Source organism: Bipolaris maydis (assembly GCF_028858645.1).
Source record: "Bipolaris maydis strain C4 unplaced genomic scaffold PSV08scaffold_16, whole genome shotgun sequence".
In the NCBI taxonomy this organism is placed as follows: Eukaryota; Fungi; Ascomycota; class Dothideomycetes; order Pleosporales; family Pleosporaceae; genus Bipolaris; species Bipolaris maydis.
Genome location: NW_027093872.1, coordinates 157,504 through 170,616, shown reverse-complemented (window position 1 = coordinate 170,616; position 13,113 = coordinate 157,504). Strand labels below are relative to the sequence as shown.

Sequence of the window (13,113 nt, the reverse complement as noted above, 5' to 3'; positions counted from 1 at the left end):
ACGTGATGGTTGCACGCCTCCCGCCTCCGCACTATTTGTCCGTATCTGGAGCCGAGATGATTGGCCAGAGTGACATGGCCCAACCGGAATGGCATCCCCATCACTGGGCTGGTCCTCATGGCTTCGTATGGTTCATGCCAAGACCCCGCCTCTGTCTCTCACCCGTGTTTCCAGTCCAGCAGACATGCCGGCACTTCTGCCGCATTCTAGTACCTTGTCCTTTGCGTCCATGTACCTGCGTGAGAATCAGGTGACTTTTCGACTAGGTGCCTTCAGTAGAGACAACCAAAAGTACGTGCGGTTAAAGTTGCTACACAGCCTATATCAAGGACACGCGGGATAATTGGCGCAAATAATAATAATTCCACTACCAATGGCAAAACAAACGCTTCAATGTGTGCTTGCTCATGCTATGTGTCTTAAAGGGTATGCGCTTCACTTCCAACATTGTCTTCTCCCACGACTTCATACACTAAACAGTCTCCATTATCGCAGGCTCTTCAACGTCTCCACCAATATGATTAAATTTATGAACACTCTGAGTTGTTGTCCAAAACAGGTGCCTCGATTGAACGGGTTACGGCGTAAGAATATCGTATTTACGAAGCGTAGCGGGTCTGGTGCCTATGCTAGACCTTCAATGCCCTGCGCGAGCCGGCTCTCCATAGCCTTTACGAGGACAGGCGGTACCGACTCGTCAGTGGCACGAATAGTGATGCGGTACATCTACACAGTGTTAGTTTGATGCGAACCTTTTGCCACCATCTCAACATACCTGAGTCTCAAAGTTCGGCTCCAGTCTTAGCAGACATCCGAACTTGCCCTCGCTTGAATGCAATACTGTAGCACCAACTACGTTTTTCACATTGGGATCTACACCAGAGACAATACCCCACTTGAAGCCCTTGACAACCTTATGTACAAAGTCCGAGTTCATGGTCCTGTTCTTGTTGACAAGACCAAAGATACTCTGTGCTTCGCGGGGAGCACCGCCAATCTGCTTCCAGCGCTTGAAGAAATCCTCTGAGCTGAGTTCGGCACCCTCCATGTATTTGTGTAGGAGTACTGGAAGTTGGAGGGTAAGAGCTTGTAGAGCGCCTGCAAGGTAGGATATGCGGATGGTGGGTGGGTCGACGAAGACATTCTTGCATTCGAACATGATTGTTTGCTGGGTCTGGCCCTCGGGTGGGATCGTAGTATCGGGCAGACCCTTGATGTCTGTTTTCAGGGTTTCCGAAGATCTGTTGTCAAGTGTCGTGGTAAACGAGCCCATTGGGAACTGAGACTTGTTCGTAAAGTAGAAGATGAGAGCACCCAGTTGCCCTCTGTACTCGGTTCGTAGGCCTACTTGTATTTGCTGGTCTTCGTACAACACACCTTCAGACCGGAGAAGGAGGCGGTTGTATCCAATTTCCCAGTCCGGACTCAAGTGGGCAGCGCTTGCAAGGTTCGGTGCCTTGGACGTGGTCGTGTCAATGTTCAGGTCGAGACCCTCCAAGTCGCTAGAAATCGTAGCAACACCGTTTGAGCCATTCGCTGCACCAGTCCTGGCTTCTTTCGACAAGGGCTCTGTGAGGCTTCTTTTGACACCGGCAGATGTATTCGACCTTGCAAGACCGAACTCTTTGAGATCTGCATTCGCGTCCTTGCCACCAACGACCCATGTCCGCTTGTCGCTGGTGGTGGCGTGCTTCTGATGTAGTCGTGAAAGTAGGGCTGATGTTCGCTCCGGGTATGGAGGCATCTCGTCGCATACGGTTCGTAATAGGTTGTCTGTTGGCATCGTAGCAAGGGTGAGGTATTCGCATGCTCTTTGCTGAAGCTCCGAGTCGAGCGAGTGACTGTAGGCGCGGAATGCTTGGAGAAGCTGTGGCTTGATCTCAGGGAACAAGTTGACATACTTGACATAGCACGAGAGAAGTATAGCTCTCGTGCTTGACGAGCAGCCTCGCATCTTTGCGCTCAGTGCCATGAATTGCTCGATGGGACTGCATCCCTTGTTATCCGCAATCAAATGGCCAAACTCTCCAAGCAAGTATCCTCCGATCTTTACCAACGTTTCGTGACAGTCCGCCTTGATGTACTGTAGGATAGTCTGGGCGGCGTACACCTGGAGCTCTTCGTTGTTGGTGGTAATTTGGATAACACGTTGCCACACTTCGTCACTAACGTGGTCTCCCGCCATTGCAATCAGTCGTAACGATATGTCAACGTACCACTGAACATCTGTGGCATACTTCTCCGTCAAAATCGCAATCTTAAGTACCATCTCTTCTCGTATAGCATAGTCGGCGGATTGAAGGTAGCGTAAGAGTTCGTTCACGATTGCTTGGGCATTTGTCGGGTCACACATGCTGTAGAGTAGATCCAGACCCTGTCTCCGCACGCTGATATCCCTGTCTCTTAATGAGCCGATGATGATGGTCTGGTGTTTCTTGATGGGATCGAGGTTTTCTGATCGAGCAGCCAAATGCGTCATGGCCTCCAGCCCCAGATACCGCACGTTAGTCTCTCTAGAGGCGATGAATTTGCCCAGTCGCTGTGAAATCTGCACCATTAGATCCTGCTCTGTGTCGAGGTGAATGACAAGGTTGATTGCTTCGAAAAGGACTGCGTTTTGTGCATTATTCTGTTGCACATTCTTTGGCATCTCGAGCGCCGAGTCCATGATCTTCTGAAGCGACTCACGAATGAGTGACCGAATATGCGAATCCTCTGCTTTCGATTAGTAAGAGTCCGCTGTAGATCACCAGAGGGTAGACAGACCAGGAGGTGGGTAGTACTGCAATAGCTTGAGCAGCTTGACCAGAATCCAGGGACAAGGCACCTTGTAGTAAAAGTAGCCCTCGGCACACTCATTGTCGACAACTATCCGTTTGAGCCTGTTCGCGGCCTTAACATAGCTTCCCTTGTATTGTTCGGCGTTGTCTTGAACGAGTGCCGTAACTAGTGATGTGACAGAGAGTGCAACGCCCATGTCAGGGTCATCCATGAGTGATATTATTCGTTCGGCCCATTCGTGCTGTACGATTGCAGGGTGTTTCCGGTAAAGGCGCAGAAGCGTGAGGGCGGCCTTCTTCTTCACGAATGCCTTGGAAGCCCTATGCCGTGTCAGCCTTGTCGTGTGCTTGGTCCTGCGAAACTTACGGTGAGATGAGGAGTCTGTGAACCTCCGCACTCAATGCCTCTCCCAGCTCCTTGCCACCCACATTTGCAATTGCGTGCAATGCCAGACAGTTGTTGAGCTCATTGTGGTCCAACAGGTCCTTCCTAATACTGTTGACAACCAGGTGTAGGAGTTCGTGTTCTTCGTGTAAGAATAGGGTGACGGCGAGATAACCGATCTGTTTTTCCGAGTATTTGGTCGCCGAGACAAGATTGACTGCTTCGAGATGTCCGAAATCGACGTTCCAACCGAGAATGTATATGTACAAGAGCTGCGACTGTCAGTAAGGATGGATGTGGTTGTGCCGCGGCGTAGGTACCTTGCAGACGTATTTCTTCTTCTGGTAGCCGTTCAATCCGGCATCTGGTGGAATTATTGTCAGACCAAACCAAGCAGAAAACGCAGGCGGATAGTACCTCTGAACTTTTGTCTGTAATGTTGTTAGCCATCCGATGTTGCTTAGAACGCGGCATTGTGCACCCACCGTATGTTTGCCAATTCCTTGTTGATCCGCTTCTCCTCGAGCTCACGGGCGCGAGCATTTCTCAGGTCAGCGATAAACGACACGAGTCCTGCGCACAGTGAGTAAGCTGCGGTTGCTGGTGGTGATGGTGCTGCCGGGAAGTGCGCATACCTCGCATGGTAGGCACGTTGCCTGTCTGATCTCGACTGAACAGCCCTCCACCAGCCCTCGCCGCCATCTTGGAGGTGACCGAGGCCGCCATGCTGGTGGTAGTTGAGGTGGTGGTGGTGGGTGGGCGGTTCCCACCTGGTAGATAGCCCGACAATGCGGCGGTGTTGGTGCACTATGCTATGGGATGTAGCGGTACGGGCCTCACAGCAGGGTTTATGCCGACGTGCGCTCTAAGGACTGGAGGCGGATAGGTCGCGAAAGGGGCGGCCGTCAGCAAAATGAGGAGCCGGGCGACAGAATTAAGACGCAAACAAAAGTGGAAAAAGAAAAGACGGGAATCACAGGGAAACACTGTGCATGCTGCTGCACAAGGCTATACAGTCAAATGCGTCCACGCACTCGTGTCGGCGAAGTAGACGGTTGGATGCTCTACGCATGAGGTGCCAAGACTGACAGGGTTCTAGTGTGCGTCGCTGGTTCCACACGGTGCAAGGAGACTGCGACTCTGACTAGCACCCGACATCGCGACCACGAGTAGAGGACATGCACCGTGTTGCCGCCTACTTTCTGCTAGTGATAGACGATGCGGTTGCTTGAAAAAAAAAGTGCTGATCGCGTATCCTTCCTACACTGCCATGTGTTGGGTATAAATAGGCCAGTTCGAGCATATGCACAAGACGCGTCCTTTACACTTCCCTAGGAACAACAACGGAGACTCTGGTAGCTGCTGCGAACATTCTAGTACCATGCATATACTGTGCAGGAAGGAAGACGTCATCTTGCGGCTGTTAGTCAGATACATTGAAGATCAAACTCAGTACACGATACGCGCTTTACACGAACGGGCGAAGTTGGCAAGAAAACTTTGATTAGCATTTAGCACTTTCAATCATCTCAGTCGTAAGCGCCCTGGCAAGGTGCCTCGTAAGTTTGATCCAATCCAGGCACAATCGCCCTCCCACGCCTCGTAAACACTCAATAAACGCCGGGAACTCCCTTCCGTATGCCAGCCTCTCCTCGCTTCAAATGCATCTACAACTCTTGCATTGCACCAATACACTTATTTCTTGGTGGTGAAGTCGGTCTCGAGGTTTGATGAGCCGTTGTTCTCAGAGCGGCTGCAGTTGCAGGCATCTAAAATGTCATGTTAGAACAATTCGAGATTGATAAACTAGCAGCAGCGGAATCCTTACCTTCAGCGCGCTTTCCGCAGGCACATGTGGAAGAGGGAAGCTTGTTCTCGGTGGCAGCCTTTTCGCAAGCTGAAATTTGTTAATGTTGATTTTCATGTCGTGGAAATAGAAGACTTACTGCACTGGAGTGCGGGCTGCTTTCCGCAAGAGCACTTGGCCTCCTGGGCGCACACGCAGGTGCCGTTGTTACGTCCGCAGCAGACCATTTTGAAATATGTGGATTGATAGGGTTGATTTGGTGGATGAGTAAAAGCGATTGATTCTTGGAGTCGAATGTCGTAGACCTGAAGAGCTGAATGTACTGAATGGCACTGAGAAGCAGGCTCCAGGCTCTTCTTTATACCCGTCACTCTGCCTACCTCTGACAGCTACGTCGTTGACATGGACCCTGGATTCCTAGAGGTGGAGTCGCGTGAGTGGCGGTCCCAGCCAATCAGAGCCCACTTGATTACGCCTATGTCACCTGTTCCGACTATCAATGCTACGCTGATTATGTACTGCTTTTCAAACGCGCCCTATTTGCTGTAGATTTTCCAATTTATCTGATCGATAGCCATATCCTGCAGGTCCAGACTTACTCCACAGATATGTGCATGTCCATCTGTTACCATAGGCCAAACGTGACGAGTCCGCTCATTTCCTCACTTGACATTGCGGCAGATGGATGATCTTGAACAAGTGGAGAGTGCATTATTAAAAACTAGTATATACATACAAAACATTCAGGCGTAACGATCATGAAGTTGGCATCGTGTTGCTGCGTTTCATCCCTTTCCCCTTTAGTCGTTCCCTAGCTGGCAATTCCTTGACCACCGTCTTTGGGGAGATCTCCTCAAATTCTCCAATCGCATCCCGCACCCTCACCGGTGTCCGCGGCCGTTCGTCCGTCAGCTCCCCGACAAACGTGGAGCCCCTCGGTCTTGCAGATACCCCTCTCGGAGACTCTGTAGCCCTTCTTGCCAACTCCCTGACTCGTCCTGGCGAGTCTCTCGAAGGGCTACTTAGCACGCTTGTGTCACCCGAAGTTCTTCGTATCGAATTATCCCGCTGATGCTTTGACAGTGACTGCCTAATGCGCGAGTATTGCGTCCATTTGGTCAGCCTGGAAGTCCTTAGTACCTCCCCAACGGCTTCTTGGAGTTCTCTTACCGCATTGTTCTGCAGCGCTTGGAGCAGCACAATCGCGTTCTGGTGGTCTCTACTGGCCGTTGAGGGGTTTTGCTGCGCAAGACCCTCTTCTGTTGCATTTGCATGCTCTTTGATAATCTCAAGAAGTCCACTGTCTTCCTTGATCTCGTCAGCGATGGCAGCAGCGCCCTCCAGCGTCTGTGCCAGTAAACCTAGGCCAAGTAGTCCTTCAGATCTAGCTTCGGGGTAAAAGCGTTGACGGACGAGCTGGGCGATCGGACGTGCGATCTGGGGCACCTGTAAAATCTGTATTTGTACTGCTTCGACATCTTTTTCCGCATTTGGTCGTCCGAGGTAGCGCAACATGGCGACAATGGTGCGGCCAAGCTCAATCATGGGGTTCTTCATCGTGGTGCTGGGAAGTGGTTTGGATGCAACGAGGGCCTGTTCAACAATGTGTGAGAATATCACAGTGTCCGCTGAGACATCTGCATCAGATGCTTCCGTGTCAGGTCCAACTGTCTCATACATGACTTTCTCAATGTTGTAGAAGTTGCCAGTGACGAGCTTGCACAGTATGGCCGCCGCCTCGCCGCGAACAGAAGGATCTTCCAGTACCAGCATGCGACAGCATGCTTCCATCAGCCCGGCATCTGCAAGCAAAGCCCTATTAGCTTCTGGAAAAGTGAGGTGTCGCATGATACCCGCTGCAGCGTACAAAAGAGCGGGCTTATCGCTCTTTTTCATAATCGTAATCAAGCGAACGTGGAGCTCCATGATCTTGACCATGTCAATGCAAACTTCGTCAGACATGGCCAAATTTCCCATCATAACACAAGCGCATATCGTAGAAGGCTGTGCGCTCTCCCAGGGTGCTCGTAACTTGGCCTCCATTCTTTCGATGACTGGACTTCTGATGTTGAAGGTTTGTGAAAAGATATCGGTTGCTGAGGCGGCAGACAACATGCCAATCAGCTGGGCCATGAGGAGAACTTGTGCTTCGTCTGACGAAGTGCTGTCTGTGTTTTTGCTTGTTGCGAGTTCCTCGAATACAGCCTTAATTTCCTCTGGCTCGAGCCGCGCCTCGAACTCCAACATGAGAGTAACGAGGTCGTCGAGAAGCTTTGGTGTTGCTATTCTCTGCTGAAACTCTGGATCCTGGAGGTAATGTACCAGAATAGCGACGTACTCGAGATAATGGTCTTCATCAAACTGGAGTGCTACATTTAGTAAGCTCTTGAACGTCTCGAGGGATACTTCATCTTTGAACTGAGCATCGTTTAGGTTACTCGTAGTCCAGCTGAGTAGATCTGTGGCGTAGTCGAGCGCTGCCTCTGGTATCCTGTCGAGAACAAGGAAGGTAGTTATCGTGGCGTCCAGTCTCAGTGTGGCCGATGCGGCTTTGGCAGGATCTGTCTGCATGAGCTGCATGTTCGGAGCGGCTTCCAATCCTGCTCACCAAAGTCGTTGCAAAGATTGAAAAGTACGGCCAGTGTAGTCAGGCGTAGCTCTGCTGACTGGAGACAGCTAATGATGGCCTGTATGTCTCTCACCGCGAGCTCTCTGTTGGTATCTTGGTTCCAGTCAGACTATCTGTATTGTAGAAGGCTCCACTCCTGGATACAGTACCATTGTCGGCAACAGAATTACCGATGACTCTCAAGCATTGCTTCACTATAGATTCATCGTCGCGGGCAGCGATTAAACCCCGCAGAGCGAACGCAAGAAGGCCGCTGTCTCTGAACGGAGCCTGCCATCTCTCTGTGACTGGTTAGCGGAGCGTAGTTGACAGGCCTGAAAAACATACTGCGGCCTCCAACGGCGGTTCCAAAGAGTTGTAGCGTCTTCTCTATGGGTACACGGTCCCCACTTGTTGCAAACGCAGCGAGCTTATGCACGTAGTCCGTGAGAGCAGCGGTCTGGCCTGCAGGGTTCCCTTGAAGTAGGCGCTCTAAGGACGCTACGTGTTCGCCAAGCTCCTCATTGGATAGTGGCATATCGGAAAGTTGGGAGGAGGATGGAGAAATGCAATTGCCGCAGAAGTCGTGACAATGGTTGGGTCAGGTCAGGTGTGCATGGTGGCGGCTGCGCAGTGGGAAAGATAGCAAATGGTTTTTAGTTGCCCCGGTATTCCCGTCCAAGCAACAGCTGCAGAGTGGGATTTGTCAGGCGCGACAGCAGAAAAAGCTCCAGTTATTAGTTTCAGCCACTTGTTTTCCAAGACGCGCAAGGCGGGCAAGTTCCCATGGCGTTCTCGACCCACCGGCCGCTTAGCCTTGCCTCCGTTCGGCTCCGCTGGGCCCCCTGGGAAAGATCCCTTGGCGACAGTTGAGCGATCTGGCACTCAACACTCAACACCAGACGACCACGACCACGACGACTATCTCGCGCCCATAATTTTGCCGACCAAAGACTTTCGCTGAAAACAATTCTACCTTCAATACCGCCATCATGACGCGCGCTCAGCAGACCATCAGCATTGCGATGCTCCTTACTTCTGTACGACAGCCCCTTAGCCGTGGCATTCAATTCAAGATGGTATTCTAACACGTGCTGCACAGGTATACCTTGCCCTGTTCCTCCAGGTCGTTCCTCTGCCCCAAAAGGTCCAGGAAGAGATCATACCTTATGTAGGCTTCCCCTCCTCATATGTCAATGCCTGGCTGACCTCAAGATAGATTCCCTTCTGGGCTCTCATCTCCTTTGGCGCCTACCTCCTCTTCAGCCTGGGCTGGGGTGTCTTTACCTTCAACGATGTACCGGAAGCACACGCCGAACTCATGCAGCAAATAGCAGAGGCACGCAAAGACCTCAGCGCAAAGGGCGTGGATGTTGGTGAAGATTGAGCGTGACCGGTGTAATGGAAACTGCATAATTGGGCGTTGGTAAGGATCTGCGGCAGGAGGGGAACATATGTATTGTATGGTTATTTGAAAGTTTATGGTAAGATAGGCAGCTATTCAGAACAAGACAATCCTCCAGGCTTTGGTGGACAATAATGCTTAAGCAGTTGAGGCCGCCTCTGCCTGCTTCTGCGCCTGTTTTAGCTTCTTTTCTGTCTTCATAAATTCCCGAATGCCCACAGGTATATCTTCAAACAGCTTTTCCTTGTCGGTGTCATCCAGGCCGCCATTCCAGTTGGTCTCGCTACCACCACCGTCATCGTCCATGCTCGTTGCAACATGGTTCGGCGTTGAGTCCCCGGCCACCATGCTTCCAGTCCCTTTACCTTCCTGCCGTTGAGCCTGCATTGCGGCTCTCGCCTGAGCCTGCTTATCTGCCCATTCTTCCATCTCATCTCGATACATGTCCCATACACAGTTCACACAACCGGACATGCAGCAATTGTCTGGTTCCTCGGGACGTGGAGGGACCAGAACCCCGGCAATATTTTGTGACGATTTCAGGATCTCTTGTCTACGTTCTTCGAGCGCAGTCGTGGATCCAAAGATGATACGTGCTTTTGCGAATGTCTCCTCCTTCGTAGTCTGCGGTTGTTCCTTCGGGGGCTCAGGAGTGTTATGGGACAGAGATTGGACTTGAGAGAGGGGCTTTTTTAGCATGTCTACAAGCCATTAGCACAAGTATTTCGGTTCCATGTGATTGGGATCTGACCCTCGTAGAAGCCTGTGATGGGCCTGGCCTGCTCTCCCTCCGGCGCTATATAGCCTTTGAATCTACGCTGTATCCGATTGCTATTCTGTAGTCCCATCTGTCCAGCCTCTGTTGAAGTACGCGACCTGCGCCATGACTTCAAGCAGGAAGCGCACAATCTTTGGCGCAAAGCCTTTGATGCTGCGTGCGTGATATGCTCCATTTTACCAAAGGAGCAACCAAGACTCAGCAGTGTATGGCGATTGGAATGTCCTGACTACAACATGCCGAGACTGTCGGTTTGCAAGTTGTGGAGTTTTGTGCTTGGCTGGTATCAGTGAAGAGTTCGACGTCATTTTGCATCGCATTTCCAACCGTCGGCAAAAGCTGCAGCGAACGCCGACAGGGTCACAACACGCGCCGACGCGTCGCATTCACCCTCGTCGCAAAGCCCCGCCGAGCACGTATAGCAGAACAATAATATATTCCTAACACGAAAACCGATTCTTACTACGCGCCGAAGTCACAGGCTTGCTCATCCGGTCGCATACACACATTGAATGTCATGAACGAGCCATCGTCCAAGCGGAGGAGGACCCGCTCTCCCGATGGCCGCTCATCGAGTCCACTGAGACAACCTCCACGCCGACCGTCTTTTGCGTCACCTACCAAAGCTAGCCTTGCGGGAACCTATCCGAATCTTCGGCCTTCTAAATCAACTCCTCGACTTAGCGCATCTCCCAGACGCAGAGCTCATGGAGATATATCAGCCAGGGCAAGACAGGCGCGTGCTGCCGAGGATGCTCAAGAGGCCAGTGAAGAATCAGACCTACCGAACACACCATCACAACGAACTTTCGAAGGATCAAATCAACCGCCTCGAGGTATCTTGTTTTCGTCACCAAGCAAACGACCTCCACGTGCAAAGAATGGCCTCAGACAATCGCCATTGAAACCGAAAGCACCTGCAGTACAATCAGATGATGGTGCCAGGGCTGTAGAGGATGGACCAGTAGAGGAAAATAGACGCAAAGTTGTAGAACGGCAACCTCCTGATCCAGAGGTGGAACGGAGAAAACAGGAAAAAGCACGGCTACAACGTGAAGTGGAGAAACTTGAGTTTCAAGTCTCAAGATGTATGGATGAGATTGAAAAGGAACAGCGGCGAGGCCCAGAAGAGACATTACAACCCCAAGAACGTGAAAGTCTACGGTAAGTCTTAGGAAGTAATGAATATGGATCAGTGACTGACCTCAAGCCAGCAACTTCATTACCGAAATCAGCGGAGCAGACATAGAACCGGAGAAGCCAAAAGTATCTAGTCTACTTTGCTCATTCCTGCCATTTGCCGCCATGCCCGCTCCTCCACCACGCTCCAAGCAATCGGATAAGCCTGTTCCTTCTCATCGGCCAGTAGAACTAGCAGATCCTCTACCCTACCTAGAAATGTTTACCTCCTTCAAATTCTCGACCCAAATCAGCCTTCCCGGAAGCAAATCCGCCCCATCCTCTCGACGCGCCCACCAAACCCACACAATCGACATCACTGGCCCCCAAAGACTCCTCACAGCCCAACTTTCCCTAACCATCAACACCCTGGCACCCGAAATAACAAAGCTGCAGCTCGTCCGTCTCACACCCTGGGCAGAACACGAACTCGGCACCTTCATTCGCTCCCGCGCCCAGCAAAAAGACGTCAGCAACGCCTCGTGGGCCATAAACTCGTACTGGACCCTCGCCCAGAAACGCGCGCAGTACTGGCACAAGGTCGAAACAAGCTTCCCCCACCTTCTCATCGGCCGCTCAGAAAAAGACTTGGAGAACGCACTGCAAACACAATCCACTAAACCTTCAAAATCTCTCTCGCGAAAGGAGCTGAATCGCCATCTCGGCCGTGATACGCTCGTGCTGCAAGATGCCCATGTTGTGCTTAAGCTTAGTTGGCGCATTGGGTTCGATTGGACGGGTGAGGCCGAGTCGAATGTCGCTGTTGAGCCGGCGTTTCCTCGTGTTTGTAAGTTTTTTTTGACGTTGAAAACGGATCAAAAGAATACTTGTTCTTGGGAAACTAACGAGGTGAAATAGGGTCGGAGACGGATACCGCGGAAAGCTTGAAGAAGGTGCCTGAGACGTTTGATGCGTTGATGCAGGGGAAGGGCGTGTTTGAGGCGACGAGGATTATCGTTGCTTTGTTGTTTGCGCAGTAGGGTGGATGTTATGATGTAGGGTTGAGATGTTGGGGTAGAGGAAGGAATGTACCCTTTTTGCAATGTTGACACGAATTTCGGATGTGTATTTTTTCCAGTACTTGGATATCTATGTCTTGTCGAGCACCCCCCCCCTTGATATTCTTCAATGACATTCGATGGTCCAACACAATCCACCAAAAGAGATGTATCCATATCCAAAACACCTCAACTCTTCTCCCCAGCAACCTCCTCCTTAACAACGGCATCCTTCTTCGGCGGCCTAACGCCAAAAATCTCACTCCCCACCCTCACCTCATCACTCCCCATACGAATGGCGCCCTCAAAATCCGCACTCATGCCCATACTCAGCTCCAGCTTTTCCTTGTCCCACCCCAGCGCCTCAGCAACCCTATCCCGCGTCTCCCTCAGCGCCACAAAATCCTCATTTTCATTCTCCTCCGTCATAGCCTTGCTCCTCGCAATCGCGCCAATCGTCATAAACCCCGCGAGTTGCAGGTGCGGACACTTATCCACAACATGTCTGCACAGCGCCAGCGCATCCTGGGGCTCAACGCCGGATTTACTGTCTTCGCCCGAGGTATTGACCTGCACCATAACCCTCAGCTTACTCGCTGAGCTATCTTTTTCTAAGAGGGCTTTGCGGCCCTTTTCGAGTTCATTTGCTTTCTTCTCGGTATCGACGCTGCTGACGCACCAGAGGTTGGGGATTTGCTCGGCCAGTTGCTTGCATTTGTTGGATTGGAGGCCGCCGATCATGTGCCAGTGGATGGAGCGGGGCAGCAGTTTGGCTTTTTCGAGGAGTTCTTGCACGTAGTTTTCGCCAAAGTGGGTTTGAAGCGGGTTGGGGGGTTGGTGGAGGGCGAGGATGTCGTTGGCGGGTTTGAGCTTTGAGACGGCGATTAGGCGCACCTGGTGGGACGTTTTTGTTAACTTGCGTAAGGGAATGATGTAGAGGAGGGGGTTACGCACTGGTTTGGTGCCTTTACTCGCGGCATTGATGCGCGCGGTTATGCTGGCAATGTTTTCGGATAGCTGCTTTGCTCGTTGTGGATTAATTTGCATATCTTCGGCCATTGTTGATGCAGGTCTGATGTTTGTGTGTAAGACGTACGACGTGCATGGATGAAGACGTCAGTTCGGCGTTAAGCAGGGCATTAGCTCCGGTTAGCGCTAAAGCGTTGCTATAGT

General features: G+C 51.5%; 7 protein-coding genes across 7 annotated transcripts; 2 read left to right on the top strand and 5 right to left on the bottom strand.

Annotated features, from left to right (window-relative positions):
* Nucleotides 1-340: 340 nt before the first annotated feature.
* On the bottom strand, nucleotides 341-3,891 carry PSV08DRAFT_365988 (adaptin N terminal region-domain-containing protein; the record flags this gene model as incomplete). Its single annotated transcript, XM_014223407.1, has 8 exons — nucleotides 341-726; nucleotides 776-2,715; nucleotides 2,767-3,101; nucleotides 3,148-3,437; nucleotides 3,486-3,529; nucleotides 3,583-3,596; nucleotides 3,651-3,738; nucleotides 3,801-3,891. 8 exons carry the CDS (start codon nucleotides 3,889-3,891, stop codon nucleotides 625-627), a joined length of 2,904 nt encoding a protein of 967 aa, XP_014078882.1. The 3' UTR covers nucleotides 341-624.
* Nucleotides 3,892-4,582: 691 nt separating this feature from the next.
* Nucleotides 4,583-5,321, bottom strand: PSV08DRAFT_334683 (uncharacterized protein). Its single transcript, XM_014223406.2, has 3 exons — nucleotides 5,112-5,321; nucleotides 4,994-5,062; nucleotides 4,583-4,934 (listed from the first exon to the last, which is right to left on the bottom strand). Exons 1-3 carry the CDS (start codon nucleotides 5,197-5,199, stop codon nucleotides 4,861-4,863), a joined length of 231 nt encoding a protein of 76 aa, XP_014078881.1. The 5' UTR covers nucleotides 5,200-5,321; the 3' UTR covers nucleotides 4,583-4,860.
* A 407-nt stretch (nucleotides 5,322-5,728) lies between these two features.
* PSV08DRAFT_189812 (armadillo-type protein) lies at nucleotides 5,729-8,118 on the bottom strand (the record flags this gene model as incomplete). The annotated part of the gene is made up of 4 exons (XM_014223405.1): nucleotides 5,729-7,533; nucleotides 7,581-7,694; nucleotides 7,751-7,882; nucleotides 7,929-8,118. The coding sequence occupies 4 exons, from the start codon at nucleotides 8,116-8,118 to the stop codon at nucleotides 5,729-5,731; spliced, it is 2,241 nt and encodes a 746-aa protein (XP_014078880.1).
* A 345-nt stretch (nucleotides 8,119-8,463) lies between these two features.
* PSV08DRAFT_365985 (dolichol-phosphate mannosyltransferase subunit 3) lies at nucleotides 8,464-9,321 on the top strand. The gene is made up of 3 exons (XM_014223404.2): nucleotides 8,464-8,620; nucleotides 8,683-8,751; nucleotides 8,800-9,321. The coding sequence occupies exons 1-3, from the start codon at nucleotides 8,573-8,575 to the stop codon at nucleotides 8,965-8,967; spliced, it is 285 nt and encodes a 94-aa protein (XP_014078879.1). The 5' UTR covers nucleotides 8,464-8,572; the 3' UTR covers nucleotides 8,968-9,321.
* On the bottom strand, nucleotides 8,923-9,966 carry PSV08DRAFT_405340 (Oxidored domain-containing protein). The gene is made up of 2 exons (XM_014223403.2): nucleotides 9,737-9,966; nucleotides 8,923-9,686 (listed from the first exon to the last, which is right to left on the bottom strand). The coding sequence occupies exons 1-2, from the start codon at nucleotides 9,936-9,938 to the stop codon at nucleotides 9,124-9,126; spliced, it is 765 nt and encodes a 254-aa protein (XP_014078878.2). The 5' UTR covers nucleotides 9,939-9,966; the 3' UTR covers nucleotides 8,923-9,123.
* Nucleotides 9,967-10,265: 299 nt separating this feature from the next.
* On the top strand, nucleotides 10,266-11,922 carry PSV08DRAFT_231091 (uncharacterized protein; the record flags this gene model as incomplete). Its single annotated transcript, XM_014223402.2, has 3 exons — nucleotides 10,266-10,927; nucleotides 10,978-11,729; nucleotides 11,801-11,922. Exons 1-3 carry the CDS (start codon nucleotides 10,281-10,283, stop codon nucleotides 11,920-11,922), a joined length of 1,521 nt encoding a protein of 506 aa, XP_014078877.1. The 5' UTR covers nucleotides 10,266-10,280.
* Nucleotides 11,877-13,021, bottom strand: PSV08DRAFT_210363 (uncharacterized protein). Its single transcript, XM_014223401.1, has 2 exons — nucleotides 12,895-13,021; nucleotides 11,877-12,834 (listed from the first exon to the last, which is right to left on the bottom strand). The coding sequence occupies exons 1-2, from the start codon at nucleotides 12,997-12,999 to the stop codon at nucleotides 12,130-12,132; spliced, it is 810 nt and encodes a 269-aa protein (XP_014078876.1). The 5' UTR covers nucleotides 13,000-13,021; the 3' UTR covers nucleotides 11,877-12,129.
* Nucleotides 13,022-13,113: the final 92 nt, after the last annotated feature.